The 27,670-nt window shown below is 51.4% G+C and overlaps 1 protein-coding gene across 1 annotated transcript; it reads right to left on the minus strand.

Moving 5' to 3' along the window:
• Positions 1-187: 187 nt before the first annotated feature.
• On the minus strand, positions 188-27,267 carry TMEM189 (transmembrane protein 189). Its single transcript, NM_001205118.2, has 6 exons — positions 27,099-27,267; positions 16,427-16,546; positions 5,719-5,810; positions 3,668-3,812; positions 3,321-3,533; positions 188-309 (listed from the first exon to the last, which is right to left on the minus strand). Exons 1-6 carry the CDS (start codon positions 27,265-27,267, stop codon positions 188-190), a joined length of 861 nt encoding a protein of 286 aa, NP_001192047.2.
• Positions 27,268-27,670: the final 403 nt, after the last annotated feature.

Consider the following 27,670-nt stretch of genomic DNA (forward strand, 5'->3'; position numbering starts at 1 on the left):
GCAGTGCTGGCTTTCAGAGTTTGTTATCTCCAAGAGTGGAATTTGGCGGATGGTGTGTGCATGTGGGTGTGTGTGTGTGAGAGAGAGACAGAGGGTGTATGTGTGCGCGGGCACTGTATAGTAAAAAAAAAAAAGAAAAGGAGGGTGTTGGCAATAAGGTTAGAGCTTGCAGAACAGCCGCTGGAAACTATTTTGTTTTCTGAGCCCATTTCATATCATCTGCTCGGGGTTTTTCTCCAGTGAGTCCTTGGATGATATCCTCCAAACGCCTCCAAAATCCAATCTTCTCCAATGGGTAATTTAGCCAACCTGAATAATTGCAAGGGGGAGAGGAAGGGGAGGGAGGAGAGAGAAAGAAAGAGGAGAGAGAGGGAGGAAGGGAGAAAAGACAGAGAGAGGGAGGAGCCCTCTGTTACTTTCACAAGCAGTGGTGAGGAGTTACGTGCTCAGACGGAAAAACCAATCTGTTCCCCGCTGCTGGGAGGTCAGGGCCGTCAGGGAGGTTTGCTGAGCGGGCAGCAGAGTCCATTTGCAGTAGAAAAGGAAAGCCGGGCAGAGGACACCCCTATCTCACTCCTTGACCCACAAGATGACCCACAAGGAAAGGAGAAGGCCGTTCCTTATGAGTACACACACAGAAATGTTTCCACAGAAACCCGGGCACTCCCTGGGCTCTGACCACGGGAGCCTGAGTCAGGGCCAGAGTTCTCGACTTCGTGGCCTTTGGGCGGGTCTCTTTAAGATCCCCATCTCCACACGTCCCCTATGGGGACATCGCCTATTGAAAAGGGAGGGAGAGGGTTTGAGGGAAGTACAGTCAATGCAGAGCCTGCAGTTTGAAAAAAAATCAAGAGGGTTTTAAAATCCCCAAGCCCTCCAGGAGCTTTCTTTACATGTGTCAGGGGAAAACATCTCCACTTTTAAAAGGAGAATCTAAGACTCGGGGATGCTAGCATAATAACTGCATGGCTTATTCATTCATTCATTCATTCATTCATTCAATAGTATTTATTGAGCGCTTACTATGTGCAGAGCACTGTACTAAGCGCTTGGGATGAACAAGTCGGCAACAGATAGAGACAGTCCCTGCCGTTTGACGGGCTTACAGTCTAATCGGAGGAGACGGACAAGACAAGAACAATGGCAATAAACAGAGTCAAGGGGAAGAACATCTCGTAAAAACCGATGGCAACTAAATAGAATCAAGGCGATGTACAATTCATTAACAAAATAAATAGGGTAACGAAAATATATACAGTTGAGCGGACGAGTACGGTGCTGTGGGGATGGGAAGGGAGAGGGGGAGGAGCAGAGGGAAAAGGGGAAAATGAGGGTTTAGCTGCGGAGAGGTAAAGGGGGGATGGCAGAGGGAGTAGAGGGAGAAGAGGAGCTCAGTCTGGGAACGCCTCTTGGAGGAGGTGAGTTTTAAGTAGGGTTTTGAAGAGGGAAAGAGAATCAGTTTGGCGGAGGTGAGGAGGGAGGGCGTTCCGGGACCGCGGGAGGACGTGACCCGGGGGCCGACGGCGGGATAGGCGAGACCGAGGGACGGTGAGGAGGTGGGCGGCAGAGGAGCGGAGCGTGCGGGGTGGGCGGTAGAAAGAGAGAAGGGAGGAGAGGTAGGAAGGGGCAAGGTGATGGAGAGCCTTGAAGCCTAGAGTGAGGAGTTTTTGTTTGGAGCGGAGGTCGATAGGCAACCACTGGAGTTGTTTAAGAAGGGGAGTGACATGCCCAGATCGTCTCTGCAGGAAGATGAGCCGGGCAGCGGAGTGAAGAATAGACCGGAGCGGGGCGAGAGAGGAGGAAGGGAGGTCAGAGAGAAGGCCGACACAGTAGTCTAGCCGGGATATAACGAGAGCCCGTAACAGTAAGGTAGCCGTTTGGGTGGAGAGGAAAGGGCGGATCTTGGCGATATTGTAGAGGTGAAACCGGCAGGTCTTGGTAACGGATAGGATGTGTGGGGTGAACGAGAGAGACTTAGTGGATAGAGGACGGGCCTGGGAGGGAGAAGGACCTGGATTCTACTTCCGGCTCCTCCACGTGTCTGCTGTGTGACCTTGAGCAAGTCGCTTAACTTCTCTGGGCCTCGGGTTCCTCATTAGTGAAAAAGGGGATCAAGAGTATGACCCCTAAGTGGGAGAGGGACTGTGTCCGGCTGGATTAACTGGTATGTACCCCAGTGCTTAGAACAGTGCTTGGCACATAGTAAGCTCTTAACGAGTACCATAATTATGATTATTATTATTATACAGTGTACTATACACTGTATAATAATCATAATTATGAATTATTCTAACAACAGTGGTACTTATTAAGCACATACTGGGTGCCTTACTAGGGAAGCAGGGTGACCTAATGGATACAGCACAGGCCTGGGAGTCAGAAGGACCTGGGTTCTAAACCCGGATATACCACTTGTCTGCTGTGTGATCTGGGAAAGTCACTTCAATTTGCTGGGCCTCAATTCCCAGATTAAAATTAGGATTAAGACTGTGAACCCCGTGTGGGGCATGGGCTGTGTCCAACTTGATTAGCTTGCATCTACGCTACTGATTAGAATTGTGCCTGGCATATAGTAAGCGCTTTACAAATACCTTTACAATAAAAAAAAGCACAGGACTAAAAGCTGGATACAGTATAATCATATAGGACATAGTCCCTGCTCCATATAGGGCTCACAGTCTGAGGGGACTGGAGAAAAAGTACTGAATTCTGCTTTTCAGTTGAGGAAGCAGCGTGGCCTAGTGGATACAGGTTGGACCTGGGCATCAGAGGCTTAGACCGTAAGCCCGTCAAACGGCAGGGACTGTCTCTATCTGTTGCCGACTTGTTCATCCCAAGCGCTTAGTACAGTGCTCTGCACATAGTAAGCGCTCAATAAATACTATTGAATGAACTTGAGTTCTAATCCCGCCTCTGCCACTTGTCTGCTGTGTGACCTTGGACAAGTCACTTCACTTCTCTATGCCTCGATTCCATCATCTGTAAAATGGGGATTAAGACTGTAAGCTCAAAGTGTGGTACGGACTGTATCCAACCTGATTATCTTGTACCTATCCCACTGCCTAGTACAGTGTCCGGCACATAGTAAGCACTTAAATACCATTTTTAAAACGTGACCAAAATAAACCAAACAAAAAAAAACTGCGGCATCAAGGAGTACAATTGGCTTGCCGAAAGTTACACAATAGGCGAGTGGCGGGGCTGGGACTAGAACCCACCTGCTCTTTTCACTAGGCCATGCTGCTTCTCACCTCAGGTCCTCCAGTGGCAATAAAGACAGTCAGCTAGCCTGGGGCGGGGAGAGAGACAAGAGGCCTCACCTGTGGTAATGCAGAAGTAGGTCTCGTGAGGGGAGACGTGATGAATTCGGTGGTGTTTCCGAGGCAGGATGATGTGCCAGTCCTGGAGGAAGGTCACCCAGCGCGGAAGCCCGAAGTACGTGTGCGACCATTTGTGGATCTGGTTGGTGAAGGTCACGAAGATGATGAGGCAGAACACAAAACACTCCCAAGGGTACAGCTGCTGCACAGATTCTATGGGGCAGAAAGAGGCAAGGGCTGACAGTTCTCCTCAGACGGCCAGAGCGCGCGCCTGCCCGCCTGACCTCTCCCTCCCGACCTCTCCCTCCCTTCCTTCCTCCCTCTCTTCCCCCCTCACGGACTCTCACCTGGGCTCAGGGTGCTGAACTTGTAGGCCATGTTGGCCAGGGGCAGCAACGTCACCAGGCAGTTGTCTCCGTTGGTCTCAACGAAGTCGTGCCGGGTGATGGCGGTGGGGTCGATGTGGTGCTCTCGGAAGGGCCGGATGAAAGCCTGAGGAGGCGGCGGGGACGGGGAGGTGGGGAGGCGGGAGGGCCCGTCAGTCCCGCTGACCCCACAGCCGCGGAGAGGAGGCCGACTGCCCCGCTGGGCTGGACTCGGCACGTCCCGTGGCCCAGGTTTAGAGTAGGTTTTATTCATTAGCTCAATTTTATTTATTGAGCGCTTAAATGTGTGTAGAGCACTGTACTAAGCATTTGGGAGAGTCCAATATAACAATAAACAGATATGTTCCCTGCCTACTACGAGCTTACAGTCTACAGTCTCCTCTAATGCTAACCTTCTCACTGTACCTCGATCTCGTCTACCTCGCCGCTGACCTCTTGCCCTGCCTCCGGCCTGGAAGGTCTTCCCGCCCTCAGATGTGACAGACAATTACTTTCCCAGCCTTCAAAGCCTTATTGAAGGTACATCTCCAAGAGGGTTTCCCTAAGCCCTCCTTTCCTATTCCTTTCTGCGTTGCCCTGACTTGCTCCCTTTATTCATTCCCCCTTCCAGCCCCAAAGCACTTATGTCCTTATCTGTAATTTATTTATTTATATTAATGTCTGTCTCCCCCTCTAGACTGTAAACTCACTGTGGGCAGGGAATGTGTCTGTTTATTGTTACACTGTACTCTCCCAAGTGCTTAATACAGTCCCCAGCACACAGTAAGTGCGCAATACATACGATTCACGGACCAGGCTGCCGATGGCCCCAAGCAATGCCTGTCCCGCTACCCTCCTGGAGCAGGTGCATGGCAGAGCGGATAGAGCAGGGGCCTGGGAGTCAGAAGGTTGTGGGTTCTAATACCAGCTCCGCCGCTTGTCCGATGTCTGACCTTGGACAAGTCACTTCACTTCTCTGGGCCTCAGTTACCTTATCTGTAAAATGGGGATTGAGACTGTGAGCCCCATGTGGGACTGTGTCTAACCTGATTTGCTTGTATCCACCTTAGTGCTTAGTACAGTGCCTGACACACAGCAAGCGCTCAACAGATACCACGATTACTATTACTGGGTGCCAGAGAGGGGGCAGGCAGCCCTGCCTGCAGCTCAGGAGAGGGACAGCTGCTGCCCACTGCCACCCACTCTCAGCGAAAATTCCCAGCCCATGGCTCTTGCTCGCTCCCTCCCTGCCCCCGCCCCAGCTCCACATCCAGTCCCTTTCCTCTCTGCCAACCTGGGAGGCCTGGACCCTTGTCCCCCCCCAAGCCAGCCAGCTTCCGGCCCCCTCCTCCAAATGAGCTTTCCGGCCGTCTGCGTTTGCGCCGGTGCTCAGAGCAAACTCCTCAAACCCTGACCTGCCCAGCTATAATTCCTACCCTTCTGGAGAAGCAGCATGGCACAGTGGAGAGAGCACGGGCCTGGGAGTCAGAAGGTCATGGGTTCGAGTCCTGACTGCCACTTGTCTGCTAGGTGAATTTGGGCCAGTCATTTCACTTCTCTGGGCCTCAGTTACCTCATCGGTAAAATGGGGATTGAGACTGTAAGCCCCCATGGGAACAGCGACTGTGTCCAATCCAATTTACTTGTATCCAACCCAGAGTGTAGTACAGTGCCTGGCACATTATTATTATTATATTATGGTATTTATTATTAAGACTTTACTATATGCAAGGCCAAGGGCTTAACAAACACCACAGTTATTATAATCACCCCGAAACCAGCACCACACCAGGGCCAGAATGCTGCCATCTCAGGAGGCCCAAAGGCTGCTTGATATTGCTAATAAAAATCATAATAACTATGGTATTTGTTAAGCGCTTACTATATGCCAGGCACTGTACTAAGCACTGGGGTGGATACAAGCAAATCGGGATGCTACCAACACCCCTCTCCCTGCGCCCGCACCGACTGCCGCCCCAGCCGGGGACTGAGGGGAATTAGGATCTTCCCCGGGACGGCGGGAGCTCACCCACCTTCCCCACCACGGGCAGCTCCACGGACCCCCAGGTGTCAGCTCCCCAGTGCACCAGCCCCGACAGGAAGTCAGCGATGAGGATTCCTGCAACTGAAAACAAACAGAGGTGAGTGGAGAAGGGGCCCCTCCCAGAGGAACATGGGGGGACTGGTGGACACTGCCAACTTGACCCGGGCCCTGGCCACCAGCACGGAGAGGGCAATCGTAGTTATGGTATTTTGTTAAGCGCTTACAATGTGCCGGGCACTGCACTAAGGACAGGGGCGGATACAAACAAATCAGGTTGGACACGGTCCCTGTCCCACACGGGGCTCACAGTCTCGATCCCCATTTTACGGACGAGGTCACTGAGGCCCAGAGAAGTGAATAGACTTGCCCAAGGTCAGACAGCAGACAAGTGGCAGAGCAGGGCTTAGAACCCATGACCTTCTGACTCCCAGGCCGGTGCTCTATCCACTAGGCCATGCTGCTTCTGGTTCTGACTCTGCTCATCTGCCGTTCTCATCACTGTAACTATAATAAGTGTGGATGGCGTTTGTTTTTGAGAAGCAGTGTGGCTTAGTGGATAGAGCACGGGCCTGGGAGTCACAACGACCCGGGTTCTAATCCGGGCTCTGCCACCTATCTGCTGTGTGACCTTGAAAGTCACTTCACCGCTCTGGGCCTCGGTTACCTCATCTGTAAAATGGGGATTAAGAGTGTGAGCCCCGTGTGGGATAGGGACTTGTGTCCACCCTGATTAACTTCTATCTACCCCAATGCTTAGAACAGTGCTTGGGACACAGTAAGCACTTAACAAGTACCATAATCGCCATCATCATTGTAAGTACCTACTGGGCAGGGCACGTGTCTGCCAACTCTGTTCTATGGTACTTTCCCACGTGCTCAGGAAGTACGGCGCTCTCCACACAGTAAGCGCTCAATCAATACCATTGATTGCTGAGGTCCCTTCACTCGGTCAGTCAGAAATGGAACCTGGCGTTTTTGATCCTTCCAGGACTCCGGATCTGTCTGCTGCCTCATGGGGGAGCCCTGTACCTGAGGAAACGGAAGGGAACCCGTGAGGGGTGGGGGGACCCCTCCATTCCTGCAAGATCCGGCCTAAACTGCCCCATCCTGGCAAGTGTGGGATTCCACAAGTCCCAGGAAGGAATCTGCCCGAGGTCGGGGATGAGTCAGTAGGAACAACGCAGTCCCAGCTCCCTGTTGGACTTTGAAGGAACAAGGCCTGGGGCAAAAGCTAAGGGACTCTGCTTCCAAGGGAGCCCCTATAGTCGACCAACAACACAAGGCCAACTGGTTCTGCTCCTTTGGAGGAGGCAGGGTGGGGAGGAGAGGCTGGGTTTGATCCCTCCTTCCCCCAGCTCTCCCCACCAGCTTGAGGGGAGAGCTGCCAGCCTGAATTGTGGTGGGAAAGGGACATACCTTCAGGGTAGAGCCCCAGTGCTTCCCAGAGGAACAGAAATTTAAGGGGGGTTGCATTTCAGCCCTCAGGGAATTAAACTAACCCATGACTTCTCCGCGTTTAAGCCAGGACACACGGTCTGCCCCTAGGCAGGATCAGCCTCTCTCACTCCTACCCTTGCTCGGATGGGGGCAGGCAGACCCCTCAGACTCCCTCAGACAAGAAGCCACAGCCCCCCATCCCAGACTCCAGGACTCCCTCACCTCACCCCACTGCCCCTCCATGGGGCTGCTTTCCTCTACCTATCATTCATTTAGAATCTGTCTCTGCCTCCTTATACTCTCCCAAAAGCTTAGTACAGTGCACTGCAAAGTGCTCCATAAATACTATCCATTAACAGATTTTTGTGTGTGTGTGTGTAGCATTAGTTAAGAATTGACCACGGGCCAGGCACTAAATGCTGGGGTAGATTCAAGCTATTCAGATTGGACACAGTCTACGTCTCATATAGGGCTCACAACCTTAATCCTCTATGTTACAGATGAGATAACTGAGGCCCAGAGAAGTTAAGTGACTTGCCCAAGGTCACACAGCAGACAAGTGGCGGAGCTGGGATTAGAACCCAGGTCCTTCCGACTCCCAGGCCTGTGCTCGATCCACTAGGTCAATCTATTTCTCTGCCTAGTGCTTACGAGATTGTAAACTCTCCTCCAGACTGTAAGCTTTTGGTAGGTAGGGAACGTGTTTACCAACTATGTTGCAATGTACTCTCCCAAGTGCTTAGAACAGTGCTCTGCACACAATAAAACACACAGGCCTGGGAGTCAGAAGGACTTGGGCAAGTCACTTAACTTCTATAGTTCACAGTTAGCTCCTCTATAAAATGGGGTTAGTATCCATGCTCTCCCTTAGACTGAGTCCCACATGGGACAGAGTACTGTCCAATCTGATTGACCAATACCTACTCCAATGCTTAGCACAGTGCTTGGCACATAATAAGTGCTTAACCAATACCACTATTATTAACAATAATTGTGCCAAGCACTGTTCTAAACACTGGGGTAGATACAAGGTAATCAGGTTGCCCCACGTGGGGCTCACAGTCTTAATTCCCAATTTTACAGGTGAGGTAACTGAGGCACAGAGAAGTTAAGTGGCTTGCCCAAAGTCACACAGCAAATGGTGGAGCCGGGATTAGAACCCATGTCCTCTGACTCCCAAGCCCGGGCTCTTTCCGCTAGGCCACACTGCTCTATTCCACACTGCTTGCAGGTCTATTCCATGTTGTTTCACTGATCATCTCTACTCAGAGCTTCATTGGAAGCTCAAATACGATTGATTGACTGACCAAGTGCTTGGTACAGTGCTCCGCACACAGTAGATGCTCAGTAAGAATGACCGACTGATTGAGAGATTAGTCAGGGAGGAGTATTTATTGCATTTCAGCCCGCATAATAGCCAAAAGGAGAAAGCAGAACTAGAATTTCAGACACAAGGCAGTTCTGTCAGACTGGAGAGAGAAAACAGATTCCAAACTTTAGGCTAGCTCCCCCTCCCCTCTCCCCTTCCACTGCCTGGGGGCCTGATATGCTGAGGTGCCTTGGGCTTCTCTGGCCTGATGCTATGGAGGTTTCCCAATAAGGCGGAGCAGACGGAGGGAAAAAGAGAAAGGGGGTGGGAAGGACAGGTGGAGGAAGAATGGGAGAGATCAAACAAGAGGAAAATCTGCTTGCTGCTGCCCATATCCTCAGCAGCTGCTTTGTTACTGCCACAATGCCTCTTCCTCACAAAGCCTTCAATCCATCAGAGGTATTTATTGAGCGCTTACTGTGTGCAGAGCACTGAATAATATAACAAAGTTGGTAGACATGTTCTCTGCCTACAAGGAGCTTACCGTCTATTGGGAGAAACTGGGAATTTAGTGTCCTCTCTGCTGAAAGTGAGCTAAATCCACTCTCCCTGCATCCGTTCTGCACAACCCTGAGCTTTATGGGAGAGGGGCCTCCCCCAGATTAAGCCCCCATTTCCCCGTTCCACCCTCAGTGGACTGTGCACTTCTTTGTAACCCTTAAGCACCTGTGTACATATCCTGATAAATTACAGATAGGGGAAATAGATTAATTCAGTGTCTGTCTCCCCCATACACTCTAAGTTCCTTGTGGGCTGGGATCGTGGTAATCACTCTGTTATATTGTATTCTCCCAAGCTCTTAGTACAGTGGTCTGCCTGGTCAGTGCTCAATTCATTCAGTCTATTTATTGAGCGCTTACTGTGTGCAGAGCACTAAGCGATTAGAAAGTACAATTCGGCAACAGAGACAATCCCTCCCCAACAACAGGGCTCACGGTCTAGAAGGGGGAGAAGACAATGAAATAAAACAAGTAGACAGGCTCAATCATTACCACTGATGGATTGAGGGAGCCATCCGCCCCCAGGCCACCAGACTCTGTTACACTGTACTATCCTGAGCATTTAGTACAGTGCTCTGCACACCGTAAGCGCTCAATAAATACGATTGATTGATTTCCATCAGTCCTTTTCCAGATGGGAGAGTGAAACAAGTTGTCCTGACTATGAAAATGTAGGGAGGAAGGCTGGGATTGTGGAGCCTGCAAACCCTATTCCTCCAGCCATTCATTCAATCATTCAATCAGTAGTATTTATTGAGCGCTTTCTGTGTGCACAGCACTGTACTAAGCACTTGGCAACAGATAGAGACAATCCCTACCCAACAATGGGATCACAGTCCAGAAGCCAAGAAACAAGACAGCAAAATGAGTAGACAGGCATCAGTAGCATCAAAATAAATAGAATTATAGATATATACACGTCATTAATAAAACAGAATAATAAATATGTACATATATACACAAGTGCTGTGGGGCAGGGAGGGGGTAGAGCAGAGGGAGGGAGTAGGGGTGATGGGGAGGGGAGGAGGAGCAGAACCAGAGAACCTTATTGTTCTGGTCCTATTTATCACTGTCCTTGTCTTGTTTTTGTATTTCCATCTTTCACGAGGTGACTCACCAATCAGGAAGCAGCGTGGCCTAATGGATAGAGTATGGGCTTGGGAGTCAGAAGACCTGGGTTCTAACCCTGGCTCTGCCATTTGTCTGCTGGGAGACCTTGGGCAAGTCACTTTATCAGTACCTCAGTTTCCTCATAAGTAAAATAGGGGACTGGGAGCCCCATGAGGGTCAGGAACTGTGTCCAACCTGACTGTCTTGTATCTGTTTCAGCTCTTAGTACAGTGCCTGGCATGTATTAAGGATTTATTAAATACTTTAAAAAAAAAATCTCCCCCCCCCCAAAAACCCTAATTGTGAGCCACTCCTTGGGGACTCGAAACTGCACCTAATTCTCATCCCTGGATTTTCTCCTAGTGCTTACTTCAATGCTTTGCACACAGTATGCACTAAATACTATGACTACTATTATAAGCAGCAAGAAATGCTATTGCTACTAGGGCACGAGAAGCAGTGTGGAAAGAGCTCAGGCCCAGGAGTCAGGTGAACTGGGGGGTTTAATCCTGGCTCTGCCATTTGCTTGCTGTGTGACCTCCGGCCTCAGTTCCCTCATATGTAAAACTGAAATTAAACATTTGTTCTCCATCCCCGCTCAGTCTGAGAGCCCGTGTAGAACAGGGACTTTGTTGGACCAGATTGGGCAGTACCTACCTGAGAACCTAGCACAGTCCCTGGAACATAATAAGCACTTAAATACCCCAATGATTATTATTCTAATGTCAGGTTAGAAGTGGGGAAGCAGCGTGGCCTACTGGATAGAGCATGGGCCTAGAGTCAGAGTTCCTGGTTTTTGAACCTGGCTCTGCCACCTGTCAGCTGTGTGACCTTGCACATCACTTCATTTCTCTCTGTCTCAGTTACCTCATTTGTAAAATAGGGATTAAGATGTGAACCCCATGATGGACACGGGACTGTGAACAACCCAATTAGCTTCTATCTACCCCAGTGCTCAGTACAGTAGCTGGCACACTGTAATCATTTAGCAAATAACATTAAAAAAAAAAAAGGATGCACTTAGTCAAACTTCTTGTTTCTAAATCTTGTTCTTTTCAATCAACTTTTTTTTAGGGTATTGAAGTGCTTACTATGAACAAGACTGTACTGAGTGCTGGGGTAAACACCCTCCCTCCCTACCAGCTGTATCACTGAGGATTGAAGGACCCATTACTGGCATCTTCTGGGGAGCGTCAGTTGTATTTATTAAGCGCTTACTGGGTGCAGAGCACTGTACTAAGCACTTGGGAGAGTGCACTGTAACAGTACACAGACATATTCCCTGACCACAACGAGCTTACAGTCTAGAGGATACCAGGTGATGCGGCTTTCTGTTGGAGAGTGGAAATTTTGCAGGCCAGCCCTGGGATCCAGACTTCCTTCCCCAAGCTCAGGAGGAGGAGGAGGAGGAGCTTGGAGGGCTCACAGGGCTGGTGAATTAAGTAGGAGGCCTGCTGTAAGAGGGAAGGCCAGCCGTGAGAGGGAAGTTGCCCAGGAAGTGAGGAAATGACAGCCGGGGTGGGCAGAAGGCAAGAAAGGACAAAAACTTCCCAAGGAGCAAGGCCTGGTAATATTGTGCATTCAGGGCTTGCTGTGTGCACTGTACTAAGCACTAGGAAAAGTGAGAATGAGACAGAGTCAGAAGCTTGGGATTCTAACTCCAGCTCTGCTACTTGCCTGCTGTGTAGCCTTGGGCATATGACTTAACTTATCTGAACCTCAGTTTCCACAACGGTAAAAATGAGGATGAGATTGATTGTCCCTCCCACTTAGACCGGGAGCCCTGTGTGGTACAAAGTCTGTGCCCAAATGGCTTATACTGTATCTCTCCCAAGGTTTAGCACACAGTCAGTGCCCAACAAATACTGATTATTAGGCTCTGGCCAGGGAGTGAGACACCAGACCCCTTAAAGGGCAGGGCTCTCCCCGGCAAACTCCAGAAAGCTGAGGAAGGTCCTTAGGCTGGGTGACCCAATCAGAAGACGCAGAGTTCTGTCCACGGGTGTCTCCGGTTCTGGCCAAGGGTGGACCGAGCCAGGGAAGACAGGGCACCGCTCAATCACCGATGCGGCCTGGCCGGCCTCTGGCCACTGCAGGGATGGAGGCCAGGATTGGGGGGAGGAGGAGGAGGAAGATTCTGGAACGCGGCAGCTTTGAAGGAAATCTGGACGGTGGGGGGAGTCGCCCTCCCTCACTTCCTTCCCCCTGCCCCGATCCAGAACACAGCCCCATCTCTCTCTGGAGTCAGAAGTCCACAATCCCTCTAACAGGGATGAAGGGAGCCGGCTCCGGGTGGACAGGCCCTCCTTTGTCCCGCCCGCGCCTGGGGCCCTGGTGGAATGTGGTGGCGAGGGAAACCAGCGCAAGCGTGCAAGGGTTAGCGTGTATGTATGTGCGCTCGCCCCCGTCCTCCACCGTCAGCCTCGCCTGCCTCAATCTCCCCCCAACTCCCAACCTGTGCCACCCGGGCAGGAGGTGGGGGACACTCCTCCCTCTGGGCTGCCCCTCTTTCTCTGGAGAGGTGGGTTGAGGAGAAACTTTGCCTGGCTGTGTTTTTGTACTTGCCCACTGAGGGCCTGAGGAGCTCAGGAAGACAAGAGACTGATTCTCTTTTCCCGCCAAGATGGTGAATTAGATCACCATCAAAAAGGATGAGGACTGTGTTCCAGCTGTCTGCATTTTTTTCTTTATAATATTTGTTAAGCACTTACTACGTGCCAGACATTGTACAAAGCACTGGAGTAGATATCCCTGCCTTAATCCCCATTTTACCGATGAGGTAAATGAGGCACAGAAATGAAGTGACTTGCCCAAGGTTGCACAGCAGATAAGATGAGTCAGGATTAGAACCCAGGTCCCTTTTTTAAAAAATGGTATTTGCCAGTGCTTACTATGTGCCAGGCACCAAACAAAGCACTGGAATAGATACAAGATAATCAGGTTGGACACAGTCCCAGTCCCACATGGGGCTCGCTGTCTTAATCCCCATTTTACAGACGAGGTAACTGAAGCCCAGAAAAGTGAAGTGACTTGCCCAAGGTCACTCAGGGAACAAGTGGTGGAGCTGGGATTAGAACGCAGGTCCTTCCGGCTCCCAGGCCTGGGCTAGATCCACTAAGACCCTGCTGATTCTCACTATATTGTATTTACCACTGAACTTACCCCAGTGTTTAGCCAGTGTCTCCGGAGCTGAAATTTCAGTCAGTTTTATCCAGACAGCTCAGGAGGAAAGACCAATTAATCAACAGTAACTGAGCACCTACTGTAAGCAGAGCACTGTACTAAACCCTTGAGAGCACAACAGAGTAGGTGGACATGATCCCTGCCCTCAGGGACTCCAACTGCGGGCAGAGTCAAGGAAAACAGGGTAAATACCTACATCTGGGGGGGGGGGGGGAGGGTGGAGGAGGAGGATAGGAAAGAAACAACTGAGAAAGGCTGAGGGGATATCTGTTTGTTAAGTGCTTCCTATGTGCCAAGCACTGTACTAAGTGCTGGGGTGGATAAGAGCAAATCAGGCTGGACACTATCCCTGTCCCACGTGGGACTCACGGTCTCAATCCCCATTTTACAGATGAGGTAAATGAGGCAAAGAGGAAGTAAAGTGACTTGCCCAAGGTCATACAGCCGACATGTGGCAGAGCAGGGATTAGAACCCATTCCATTTAATCCTATTTATTGAGCGCTTGCTGTGTGCAGAGCACTGTACTAAGCACTTGGAAAGTACAATTCAGCAACAGAGAGACAATCCCTGCCCAAAGCAGGCTAGAGTCTAGAGGACTTCTGGGGTTCCCCGTTCCCCCACCCAAGAAGCGGAGGATAAAGCTTGAAGATCCTGGGGGGACTTGATTGGCCAGTGGGGATTCTAGAATAACCAAGGGGCAATGGGGGGGGGGGTACCCTGAGTAGGGGGGATCCTGTCCAAGGCCTGAACTCTATCCATTACAGCCGCGGTGGAAGGCCCCGTCAGAACCCAGAAGGGCCCTTCATTCTCGAACCCAAGGAAAGACAGGGTGGGGGGCGGGAGGGGTATCAGTGCCTCCAGCTCGACACATTTGAGGCTCAGCGGAGGTGGACGCACAAGGCAGTTCTCAACTGCAGCCATTGACTGACGGTCCGAGGCCGAGATCGGGCGGCCGTGGCCGGTGGCCAGCTGCCGCTGGAGTGCCCGACCAAGCCGCTTTAAATCTTTAATTATCTGCATGTTTAAATCGTGTCTACTCGGGTGCGCTCCATCAGGGCCTCTCACCACCACGGCCAACCGGCAGACACCCGCCGCTGGCCACTCCCAAGACCTACCGGGAAACTGGGAAGACTGGAGAAGATGGGGGAGAGGGGAAATTGGGGTACAGTGGCCTTCCCAGACCCCTCACACCACAGTACCTACTGTGGATTAGATGGTTTTATGACCCTCTCTTTCTAAAGGGTCTATCAGCAATTTTCCAGGCGGTGTTGACACAGAATCCCAGCCCAAGAGGAATTGATTAGACTGTTCAAACAGCACTTATCAGTGAATTGGCAGGCTTATCAGCTCTCCAAGAGCTGCGATAAGGTGGAGGTGATGGGGGTGAGGACAGTGTGGTCCCCAACAAACATAAGTGTGCCAACACCAGGGCCCAGTGCGGGTTTTTAGTACCGGCAGACAACTGCAGAGGAGGGATGGGGGTGGTTCACATAATCCAGCCTGACACACCAACGCGAGAGCCCCAACAGTCCACTGCCCACTTGGGATCGTATCTCCCTACTCGCTCGTTATTATTACTGTTATTATGGTGTTGGTTAAGCATTTACTATTGGTCAAGTACGTTTCTAAGCGCCAGGATAGATACATGTTAATCAAGTCCCACAGTCCCTGTCCCACATGCAGCTCACGGTTTTAAGTAGGGGGAAGAACTTGTATTGAACCCCCATTTTTATAGTTGAGCAAACTGAGGCCCAGAGCAATGACTTGGCCATGGTCACATGGCTGACAAGTGGCAGGACCGGGATTAGAACCCGGGTCCTCTGAGGCCCAGGCTTGTGCCCTTTCCTTTAGGTCACGCTGCTTCTCTACCGCCCGTAGCGCTCCGTGCTGTACTCTCCGGAAGCGCTCAACACCATTAACTGATCACCTGTGCTGCAGAATTTGGGGGAAGGCTAGTAAGGTAGCCTGGGATTTCCCCTGGAGCTCTGGTGACCTTAGGCTGCTGAGAAGGGAAATGCAGGACATTACAGCCACTGTCTCTTGGGCTAGAGGGAATTTCTCATAGCTCATTCATTCATTCATTCACTGTACTAAGTGCTTGGGAGACTACAGTGAACAATAAACAGACACATTTCCTGTCCACAGTTAGCTTACAACTAGTTCCTACCAATCACTGGTATTTGTCCTGCTCTCCTGGGTCTGAAAGGCACTGGATGCTAAATATCAGAAAAGTCTTTCATGACAAAAAAAAAACACAGAGCAACCAGACTCTTCTCTCTCTCAAGGATTATGGATTTGTGAGCCTCCGTCTGGAACCAGACCTGCTCTACCTTGCCTGACCTGACCCTGGATTTGCTGTAAATAAATTAAAAAAAAAAAAAAAAGGAGCACTGACTACTGATAAATAGCCAAGTCGAATGACTTCCTTGAGATTACTCGGTGAATCACCTACTAGGGCTCTAAATAGAACCCAGGTCTCCTGATCGCCCAGCTTCTGCCCTTTGTGCCCAGTGACATTCCATGGAGGAGAAACCTGAAACCTTTTTAAAAGAACAAAGTCCATTTCTGACAGGGCAAAGGCCAAGCAAACGTCCACTGCTCCAAGAATCCCATCCAAACACTCAGGGTGGAAAATTTCACGGGTGTTTTCTCCCTAAACAGTCCACTTAGCAGAGGGAAAGAACTCTCAGCGTAAAGACCGGCCCCGGAGCTGAACAAGTAACTTAGACCTCACAAGTCAACCCCTCAGAGACCCCCAAAACACACTCACATCTCTGTAGTTAAAAATCCCAGCAGCCTCTCTGATTGCTGTTTAAAAAGCAAAGCACCACTAATTCCCTTAATAAATTGATTCCCCGCCGCCAATGGAGCCATCTCCGCCTCTCAGAGGCTTGGGACGCGGGAAGTGGTTTGGCATGAAAGCCTCAAGGTGATGAACTCGGAGTTGTAAAAGGAGCGAGCCCATTTGAGGACAAACCATTAAAAGCTTCCCCGAGGTCCAGCTGCAACTCCCCCCTCCCCAGGACCCCCATCAGGTCCCCGAGCACGAAGGGTGGGCGAGGGGGTGGGCGGAGGGAGGAGGAAGGGGTAGACTTACACATTCCGAGGAGCACGGGGCGGGTGTGCTCCAGGCTGGCATGCCGGAGGAGGTGGTAGAGGTTGAAGAAGATGAGAGAGAAGCACGTGATCACACAGAACCACTCCTGGACCCGTTTGCCTGTGGGACACAGAAAGGGGACACTGCCGCGTCACTGCCCGGCTGCCACCGGCCCCCGGGATCCACACACTCGAAGGATCGGCTCCCGACAGAGAGGCAGGAGGGGTCGGGGTGACCAAACTAGAGCAGGCATTCCGAGGGGGATGTGGAGCCCGTGTCTGAAATATTCTTTAAAATTATCTGTTTGATCGATCGTATTTATTTTATTATTTTTTTAAAGGTATTTGTTGAGTTTACAATGTGGCAGGCACTGTACCAAGTACTGGGGTAGATACAACCTAATCAAGTTGGACACAGTCCATGTCCTACATGGGGCTCACTGTCCTAATCCCCGTTTTACAGATGAGGGAACCAAGACAGAAGTTAAGGGATTTGCCCAAGGTCACACACCGGGCAAGTGGCTATCCTCTGACTCCCGGGCCCTTGGTCTTTCCACTAGGCCACGCTGCTTCTCTTTATTGAGCGCTTGCTGTGTGCACAACACTGTGCTAAGCACTTGGAAGAATACAATAGAAGAGAGCCAGTGGATACGTCTTCTGTCCGGGTTAAGCCGAGCATTCGCTCAACAGTCCCTGTGGCTTGAGGACTCCAGGATTTGATCCAGGGAAGAGAACTCCCTCAGCCATGGCAGAAGCAGGGGATAAGTCTGAAGTGTCCTGCTCTGGCTATCAAGCAATCGATCGTATTTATTGAGGGCTGAGTGCTGAACACTGTACAAAGCACTTGGGACAGTATGACACAATATAACAGGCACATTCCCTGCCCACAACGAACTTAGAGTCTACGGGGGGTGGGGACGACACAGACAATAATATAAATAACTGCTAACCTTCTCGCTCATCCCGTGACCCGCAGGTTGGGAGGCAGAGGGGCCCAGTGGGAAGAGCCCGGGGCCTGGGAGTTGGGCAAGCAGGGTTCCTGTCTCGGCTCTGCCGCTTGCCTGCTGCGTGACCTTGAACGAGTCAGTTAACCTCTAACACCCAGCAGGCCTCCATTCTGACAGGAAGGCGGCGGAGGGCAGAAGGGCAGCCTAGCCCCGCCTCACCGTTCCCCCAACAACCTGCCCTCTCCAGTGTGCCGGAGGCCAGCAGCAAGAGCACATCTACTCTGCGGACTGCAACGATTGGAGGGTCTACTTTCAGGATGGAGGGGCGGTCAGGGTCAGGCCAGCCCCCTGGGGCCCTGGAGTCTATTTTGGGGAGCAGCTGGGCAAAGAAAAGGGGAGCCGAGCAGGGGCGTCCACACTACAAGGGGTCCCTGAGGGGGAGGGAGCCGGTGAAAACAGAAAAGCTGCCCCCCACCAGCCACATCCTAACTCCCATGGCTTGCCTGAGACTGTGGCCTAGACAGGCCACCCCCGACCCATTTTACGTATTTGTTAAGTGCTCGCTATGTGCCAGGCACTGAACTAAGTGCTGGAGCAGATGCAAGCAAATGAGGTTGGACACAGTCCATGCCCCACATGGGGGCACAGTCTTCAACCCCATTTGACAGATGAGGGAACTGAGGCACAGAGAAGTGGTATTCGTTAAGCCCTTACAATGTGCCAGGCACTGTACTAAGCAGCGGGGTAGATAAAAGGTGATTGTGTTGGACACAGTTCTGGTTTCACATGGAGCTCAGTCTTAATCCCCATTTTACAGATGAGGGAACTGAGGCCCAGAAGTGAAATGACTTGCCCAAGGTCACACAGCACACAACCTGGTGGAGTCAGGATTAGAACCCAGGTCCTTCTGATTCCCACACCCCTGCTCTCTCCTGTAGGCCACACTGCTTGTCTTTACATTCCTTTCAGATTTCGAGAAAATAATTTGATTGTTATGCCCCTCTCTGCTCCTTTCCTTCTCTTTGTACCCAAACCCCCCCCAGGTCCAAGCCCAGGGGGCCAGGCCTCGCCTTCTCGGCCAGATTGAGAACTGGAGGCAGGTGCGGCTGGTGAGAGACAGGTGAAGGGACTGGGAGAGGAACAGAAAAGTTTTCTCCTTTCCTTCCCTGCTCCTGGCATCAGCTCCTGGGACTTCCAAGCAGGAGCACAGAGAATAATGATGATAATAATAATACTAATGATAATAATGATAATTGTTCACCATTTTAAATGCCAGGCTTGAATTACACTAAATGCTGGGGTGGATACAGGATAATCTGGTCAGACACCACCTCTGTTTTATATGGGGTGCACAGTCTAACTGAAGGAGAACAGGTACTTAATCCCCATTTTGCAGATGAGGAAACTGAGGCCCAGAAAAATGAAGCGACTTGTCCAAGGTCACCCAGCAGGAAAGTGGCAGAGTAGGAATTAGAAACCAGGTCCTCTGACTCTCAGGTCCTTGCTCTTTCCACGAGGCCACACGGCAGACGTCCCCCCGCCCTGGAAGAAAATCCTTAGGCGCCACCCAGGCGATGTCACAACTATTTTGGGAGTGGCCAGCTTCGAGCCTCTGGACAGAGCACAGGCCTGGGAGTCAGAGGGACCTGGGTTCTCATCCTGACTCTACCACTTGTCTGCTGTGTGCCCTCCTCTGTGCCTCAATTACCTCATCTGTAAAATGGGGATTCGTGCTTGAGCCCCATGTGGGACATGGATCGTGTCCAACCCGATTTAGCTTGTATCTAGTCCAGCGCTTAGAACAGTGCCTGGGTCACAGTAAGTGCTTAACGCAATACCATCATCAGTGAGGGGGAGGGAAGGAAGCGAGGGGGAAGAGGAGATGAGGAAAGAGTGTGTTTTAGGCCTAGCACCCCAGTTAGGCTTTAGACTCCTCCAGGGCTTGGGACCCTTCAGAATTCCAGGCCACAGGCCCCAAGCCAGAGGGCCACAACTTCTTCTTTTTAATTCCCCAAATGCAAAGCCTTCTCCCCAAGACTCCTAACTTCCCACCAGCCCATGCTGCCTCGCCTTGCATGCTCTGACACTTTTCACCCCTCTGATCCTCAGCCATCCCGACCGCAATGGGATGAATCACAGCAAAACAGCAGTTGATGTTGGCTTTATACTGTCAATTATTTTTCCTGGAGGCCAAATGAAAACCCAAAAAATAAAATAAAATTAAATCTCCCATCCTACTGAGCAGAGAAATGGAGCTGTGAGTCACCATTATACTTCCTGCAAAAACTCCAGCAAGCCGGCATTTCACCTCCTCAGCCCTAGGGGAAAGGCAAGAAAAAGGTTGTTCCCCGGAGGCCAGAGGAAGGGAGACTCTTCTTTAAGGAGGGGTGGGGACTTCTTGGCGACCATCCAGGCCTCGGAAGGGAGCGCAGGTTCCCCCGACCCCCTCACTTTCAGAGCTCCGGAACACTGACTCCGGTTCTCAGACTCCATGCCCGAAACGGAGGACTTGAGGAAGCACAATCCCCTTATCATTGGCGAGGCAGAAGGTCAAAAGCAGGGGGAGGGGGAACAAGGGGAGAGCAGAGAGTTTGGGGAGGCGGGAGAGAGAGAATGGGAGTCCTAGGATCCGGAGATTGCTGAGTAACAGCTCGCAATTCCGTGAAGCAGAATTCCGTGAAGCAGAATTCCGCAACGGGAGTACGTTTTCGCCCAAAGAATCACTGGTTATTCACCGGAGAACTAAAGCTGAAATAATCGGGCCGGGAAGAAGAACTGCACCAAGGGGCTTCCCGGGAGCGGGAGTCGTCTGGGGTGGAAATCTGAGGTGGAAGAATGCAAGCGAAGGCGATGGAGAGCTAGGGCTATTCTAGGGCTGAACTTTTCAGTGGCGGAGAGAGGTCTGAATCCACCGCGGCTTTGGTTCCAATCCAAATCCCTACATTACCTCAGTCTCCTGCAGGGAGGGGATAGAAGGCTTTGGGGGTTGTGGGGAGAAGGCAGGCTCAGAACTGAACAAGGTCCCAGGGATGGGAGAAGGTTCGGAGTGAATAAGCGTTTCTTCCCTATTTTCCCTCGCCACTTCCAGACCTGTGCTGAAACCGCGCTGTGGCCGGCAGACAGAAAGTGACAGGCACAGCTAGGCTGCAGGGCTACAACAGTCTGCTGCTCCTGCCGAGCCTTGGGACACCTGAATAGAGGCCCAGCCAATGGCCTTAGTCCAGTTGGCTCCGAGGTCCAGCAAATACAAAGCCAAGGTTGTTAGCGGGTTGGAGAAGCAGCTGCCTGGCCTTGTAGGGTGGCAGAGTGGCAGGAGAGAGGGTTCTAGCTCACTGCAGTGCCGGGTGATCCCGCCTAAGTACTTTCCCGTTCTAATAATAACAACTGCGGTATTTGTTAAGCGCTTACTATGTGCCAAGCACTTCATTAAGCGGTGGGGTATATACAAGTTAACCAGGGCCCACATGGGAGCCTAAGTAGGAGAGAGAGCACGTATCGAGTACCCATTTTGCAGATGAAGGAACTGAGGCACAGAGTAATTAAGTGACTCACCCACAGTGATCCAGCAGACACGTGGCAGAGCTGGAATTAAAGCCCAGGTCCCCTGATTCTCCGACCTGTACTCTTTCCACTTGATCATGCTTCTTTCCAGTGCTTGGCACATAGTATGTGCTTAATAAATAGAGAAGGTATTAAATAAATAAATAGAGAAGCAGCATGGCTCAGTGGAAAGAGCAAGGGCTTTGGAGTCAGAGGTCATGAGTTTGAATCCCAGCTCTGCCACTTGTCAGCTGTGCGACTGTGGGCAAGTCACTTCACTTCTCTGTGCCTCAGTTACCTGATCTGTAAAATGGGGATTAAGACTGTGAGCCCCATGTGGGACAACCTGATTCCCCTGTGTCTACCCCAGCGCTTAGAACAGTGCTCTGCACATAGTAAGCGCTTAACAAATACCAACATTATTATTAATAAATATCATTATTATTATTATTACTCTGAATTTCAGTTTTCCTGTATCAAACTGAGGAAAACAGACAGGCCCTTTGGGAAGGCAAAGGGAAACGTGTGTAAAACCCTTCCATAATAATAATTGTGGTATTTGTGCTTAGTATACGCAGGCGCTAAGTGTTGGGGTAGATAAAAGGTAATCGAGTTGGACACAGCTCCTGGAAGCCACTAGATAAATAAGGGATTGTGGTGACCATTCTTCTGTCACCTTCTCCCTGGGGCACCAAAGACCTCAGCGCCCAAGGGAACCCCAGAGTTCTGAGCCCAGTTCTCACTCGACATCCCAGAGGGCTCACTGCCCCCTGCCCACAAATAAAACGTTCCTCAGGCACAAAGGATTCTCACTCAAAATAAGTCGGGGGTGGAAATCAGATCAGCCAGAGTCGAGAGGAGCGGCCCGGCCTCCTGGAAGGAACACGAACGAGGGAGTCATCGGGAGACCCGGGTTCTAATTCCAGTTCTCCACTTGCCTGTTGGGTGACCTTGGACAAGTCATTCCCCTTCTCTGCATCTCAGTTTCCTCATCTATACAACTGGGGGGTAAAATCCCTCTTCTCTCTCCCCCTCAGCCTGAAGGTGGGACAGAGACTGTGTCTGATCTGACTGCCTCTTACATCTACCCCAGCTCTTAGCAACCTAGAGAGTGCTTTAACAAATGCCATTATTAGTTAAGAATCTAATGAGGAGCTCCCCGTTCTGGATCTGCCCTGGACTGGTCTATTCAGGTTTCTTCAGAACAGACACAGACTCTGGAGCCTCAGACACCACGCTCATGGGTCAGCACACAGAGCTGAGCCATTATACACAAGCCAGAAACAAAAAGCCTCTTGAAATCAGACACTGTTCCTTGGGTTATTGAGATCCTAAGGCAGAGGTCTAAACATTCAGCTCAGGTGTGATGGGGGGTGGCGAAGCCTTGAGCAGGGAACACATCTGAGGAAGGGACCGGAGGGATGTGGAGAAGGAAAGGACAGTGGCCTGATGGATTCCAGGGTGTGAGCAGGGGTCCATGGCCCAGCCACTGACCCAGGAGGAGGAGGAGGCCCCTTTAAGGGCCAGTAAAGGGAGCTCTGAAGGGTTGGGAGGAGATGTGAGAGAGTGGTGGGTATAAGTGTTTAGAAAAGAGAAAGAGAAGTTTGCATTTCTGTGACAGGAGGAGGAAAAAGGCCTCTGAGAACAAGGCGAGTAGGGCAGTGTTGTGATGCCCATGGGACTAGGAGAAGGAGAAGCAGAGAACTAATTAGCCTGCATCTACCCGAGAGCTTAGTACAGTGTCTAGCATACAGTAGGCATTAAACAAATGCTAAAAAAAATAAAAAATCAGCGGGGAAGAAACTGCAGGAGTCAGGATTGAACAGCAGTGAAAAGATGAAAAGAGCAAGTCAGCATTCAGGGCCTAGAAAACCAGGTTCCCCCACTTCTGGTCTTTCCTTACCTACGCTTTGCGGGAAACAGGGACAATGACACCACTTTACGTCATGGGGGTGATATCGATCACTTCATAAAAACCAAACAGCAAAACCTTTTACCAACCTGACGGACTAACTTTAATAGGGGCGACTCTACAGGGATCAAAGGGGACTGAGCTCTGGACGGATCTGGGGTGGGGAGGGTAAAAGTTGCAGGATTTTCGTGACGTCTCTAATTCCCTCCCTCTCTCTATTTGGAAACCCAGGACTTTGGCTCCTAGACCGCGCCAGTTACCTACACTACCCGTCTACATATCACAACTCCAACACCTGAGATTTTCCTGGGACCGGAGCCAGGGAACCTTAGGGAGCTGGGGGAGGGGAGGCCCACAGCACTTCCCTACATATCTGTAATTTATTTGTTTATATTAATGCCTGTTATCTCCCCTCCTAGACTGTAGCTTCTCGGGAGCGCGCCTACTACTAACCTGCTTAGAACGCTGCTCCACACACAGTAAGTGCTCAATAAATATGGGCGATTGAGGGAAATAGAAGGAAACTAATAATCTACAGAAAAGCTCATGAGACAGACCCGTGTCCACAAATGGTAATGGGGGGTGGGGAGGGACGGCTTCCAGGTTTGGGGGTGACCGGGCTCGGGAAACACGGAATTTTGGGTGTGCCGCCAATCCCGGAGGGGAAGTTATCACAGGGGAACTGGAAAGGGCAAAACGGGGAGGAGGTTGGGTCATTCATTCATTCGCTCCTATTTATTGAGCGCTTACTGTGTGCAGAGCACTGTACTAAGCGCTTGGAAAGTGCAATTCAGCAATAGAGACAATCCCTGTCCAAAGCAGGCTTACAGTCTAGAGGATTTCTGGGTTCCCCCCGTCAAGAAGCGGAGGAGAACGCTTGAGGATCCTGGGTGGGCTCGCTGGCTCATGGATTGGCCAGGGGGGATTCTAGAATAACCAAGGAGCATCCCAGTGGGGATCCCTAGAACAGGAGGAAACCATTTATTATTATTACTATTACTACTACGAATAATAATGTTGGTATTCACTGGGGTCGATACAGGGTAATCAGGTTGTCCCACGTGAGGCTCACAGTCTTTGTCCCCATTTTACAGATGAGGTCACTGAGGGACCGAGAAGTGAAGTGACTTGCCTACAGTCACACAGCTGACAAGTGGCAGAGCCGGAATTCGAACTCTTGAACTCTGACTCCCAAGTCCGTGCTCTTTCCACTGAGCCACGCTGCAGTGCTGCAGTGATAATCGTGGTATTTATTACTTGCTTACTATGTGCCAAGTACAGTACTAAGCGCTGGGTGGATCCAAGCAAATCGGGTTGGACACAGTCCTTTCAATTCATTCATTCAATTGTATTTATTGAGTGTTTACTGTGTGCAGAGCACTGTACTAAGCACTTGGAAAGTACAATACAGCAATAAAGAAAGACAATCGCTGCCCACAACTGGTGGGGGGCACATCCAAACAGACATCAAAGCAAGTACCAATAGAAATAAATAGCATTATATATATACATACATACATATATATATATATATTAGAATCAGTGAAGCAGCGTGACTCAGTGGAAAGAGCCTGGGTTTGGGAGTCCGAGGTCATAGGTTCGAATCCCGACGCCGCCACTTGTCAGCTGTGTGACTGTGGGCAAGTCCCGTCATTTCTCTGTGCCTCGGTTACCTCATCTGTAAAATGGGGATTAACTGCGAACCTCACATGGGACAACCTGATTACCCTGCATCTACCCCAGCGCTTAGAACAGTGCTCTGCACACAGTAAGCGCTTAACAGATACCAGCATTATTATATCCATATATCCATAAGTGCTGAGGGGCGGGGTGGGGGAAAAGAGCAAAGGGAGCGAGTCGAGGTGACACGGAAGGGACGGGGAGCTGAGGAAAAGGGAGCTTAGTCTGGGAAGGCCTCTTGGAGGAGGTGTGCCTTCAGTAATGATAAATGATGGTATTTGTTAATAATCATAATTATAATAGTTGTATTTGTTAAGTGTTTCCTATGTGCCAAGCAAGTTCTAAGCGCTGCGCGAGATACAAGGTGATCAGGTTAAGACAATCCCGACCCAACGACGGGCTCCCAGCAGATAGGTTACTTCATTCATTCATTCATTCAGCCGTATTTATTGAGCGCTTACTGTGTGCAGAGCACTGTACTAAGCGCTTGGAAAGTACAGTCCGACAAGAGAGAGAGACACCCCAGACGCAACAATGGGCTCCCAGCAGATAGGTTTCTTCATTCATTCAGGCGAATTTATTAAGCGCTTACTGTGTGCAGAGCACTGTACTAAGCGCTTGGGAGAGGACAATCCGGCAACAGATAGAGACAATCTCTGCTCAACAACGGGCTCCCAGCAGATAGGTTACTTCATTTAGGAGAATTTATTGAGCGCTTACTCTGTGCAGAGCACTGTACTAAGCGCTTGGGAGAGGACAATCCGGCAACAGAGAGAGACAATCCAGATCCAACAACGGGGTCACAACAGATAGGTTACTTCATTCACTCGTATTTATTGAGCGCTTACAGTGTGCAGAGCACTGTACTAAGCGCTTGGGAGAGGACAATCCGGCAACAGAGAGAGGCAATCCAGACCCAACAACGGGGTCACAACAGATAGGTTACTTCATTCACTCGTATTTATTGAGCGCTTACTCTGTGCAGAGCACTGTACTAAGCGCTTGGGAGAGGACAATCCGGCAACAATGAGAGACACTCCCTGCCCGCAGCGGGCTTAGAGTCTGGAAATTCTGGGCCCTGTCCCCCATGGGGGCTCACGGGCTCCCTCCACCCTTTTTCCAGATGAGGTCCCTGTTTAGACGGTGAGCCCTCATCGGGCAGGGATGGTCTCTATCTATTCCCGAATTGCACATTCCAAGCGCTCAGTACAGTGCCCTGCACATAGTAAGCGCTCAATAGAGAAACGGCGCGGAAAGAGCCCGGGCTTGGGAGTCGGAGGTCATGGGTTCTAATCCCGCCTCCGCCTTTTGTCAGCTGGGTGACTTTGGGCAAGCCACTTCACTTCTCTGGGCCTCAGTTCCCTCCTCTGGAAAATGGGGATGAAGCCCTGGAGCCCCACGTGGGACCACCTGATAATAATAATAATGTTGGTATTCGTTAAGCGCTTCCTATGTGCAGAGCACCGTTCTAAGCGCTGGGGGAGATACAGGGTCATCAGGTGGTCCCACGTGAGGCTCACAGTTAATCCCCATTTTACAGATGAGGGAACTGAGGCCCAGAGAAGTGAAGTGACTTGCCCACGGTCACACAGGTGACAAGTGGCAGAGTCGGGATCCCCTTGTGTCTGCCCCCAGCGCTTAGAACGGTGCTTCTGCACAGAGTAGGTGCTTGACAAAATTAGACTGTAAGCCGGTCAAAGGGCAGGGACTGTGTCTGTTACCGATTTGTCCATTCCAAGCGCTTAGTACAGTGGTCTGCACATAGGAAGCGCTCAATAAATACTACCGAATGAACGAAATATCATCATTACTAATGAAGATGAATTCTATTTATTTGCTATTGTTTTAATGAGATGTTCATCCCCTTGATTCTATTTATTGCTATTGTTCTCATCTGTCCGTCTCCCCCGATTAGACCGTAAGCCCGTCCAAGGGCAGGGACTGTCTCTATCAGTTGCCGATTTGTCCACTCCAAACGCTTAGTACAGTGCTCTGCACATAGTAAGCGCTCATTAAATACTATTGAATGAATGAAATAGCACCATCATCATTACTAATGATGATGAAGTTCGAATCCCGGCTCTGCCCCTTGTCAGCTGTGTATCTGTGGGCGAGTCACTTCACTGGGCCTCAGTTCCCTCATCTGCAAAATGGGGATGAAGACTGGGAGCCTCACGTGGGACCCCCTGATGACCCCGTCTCTCCCCCGGCGCTTAGAACGGTGCTCTGCACATAGGAAGCGCTTAACAGATACCGACATTATTACTGGGGAAGCAGCGTGGCTCAGTGGAAAGAGCCCGGGCTGGGGAGTCCGAGGTCACGGGTTCGACTCCCGGCTCGGCCCCTTGGCAGCTGGGTGACCGGGGGCGAGGTCCTTCACTGGGCCTCAGTGACCTCATCTGCAAAATGGGGATGAAGACTGGGAGCCTCACGTGGGACCACCTGATGACCCTGGATCCCCCCCAGCGCTTAGAACAGTGCTCTGCACATAGGAGGCGCTTAACAAATACCAAGGTGATTATTATTATAATTACTGCTGAACGAGTGAACGGGGTGAGGCAGGGGCTGGGGGCAGGGTCCGGGGGAGCGCCTACCTGGGGAGTAGAGGTCGGCCAGCTCCCGGGCCCCGGCGTGCTGCGGACCCCGGCGCCGACCGCCTCCCGACGCCTCCGGCTCCGGGTGCGAATCCTGCTGCCCTGCGGGCTGTGCCGGCGGGGCCTCCTCCCCTTCTTCTCCTCCCCCTCCTCCGCCGCCGCCCTCCATGGCCCCGGCTGGTCCCGCTCCGCGGCCCGGGGCAGCCACAGGCCCCGGCAGCCGCCGCCGCCGCCGCCGCCGCCGCATGGAGCGATGGCGCTGGCCAATGAGCGGCCGCCGCCGGCCGAACCATCCATCCACCGCCCCGCCCGCGCCTCGCAGCCAATCGGACACGGCCGGGGGAGGCGGCGCCCGCCAATGGGAGGACGGCGGGCGTACCGTCCTCAGCCAATCCAGAAGCGGCAGACGGAGGGCGGGAGGGGAGCGGAGGGGCGGGGCTCCACATCTGCGGTTGCCTAGCGACACATCTGCCCGCCCACCAGGGGCGGTGCCAGCCAATGGGAAGACGGCTGGCGCCCCGACTTCGGCCAATCCGGCAGCGGGAGACGGAGGGCGGGAGGAGAGCGGTGGG

This window comes from Ornithorhynchus anatinus, chromosome 8, assembly GCF_004115215.2.
Source record: "Ornithorhynchus anatinus isolate Pmale09 chromosome 8, mOrnAna1.pri.v4, whole genome shotgun sequence".
NCBI lineage: Eukaryota > Metazoa > Chordata > Mammalia > Monotremata > Ornithorhynchidae > Ornithorhynchus > Ornithorhynchus anatinus.

What these genes read in the sequence shown, in the direction of transcription:
- TMEM189 (NM_001205118.2), bottom strand. Translation starts at nt 27,267, where the DNA reads ATGGAGGGCGGCGGCGGAGGAGGGGGAGGAGAAGAAGGGGAGGAGGCC. An exon ending in GTTCAGCACCCTGAGCCCAG is followed by an intron (nt 3,534 to 3,667) that starts GTGAGAGTCCGT and finishes TCTGCCCCATAG; the next exon opens with AATCTGTGCAGCAGCTGTAC. An exon ending in CTACTTCTGCATTACCACAG is followed by an intron (nt 310 to 3,320) that starts GTGAGGCCTCTT and finishes GCAATTATTCAG; the next exon opens with GTTGGCTAAATTACCCATTG.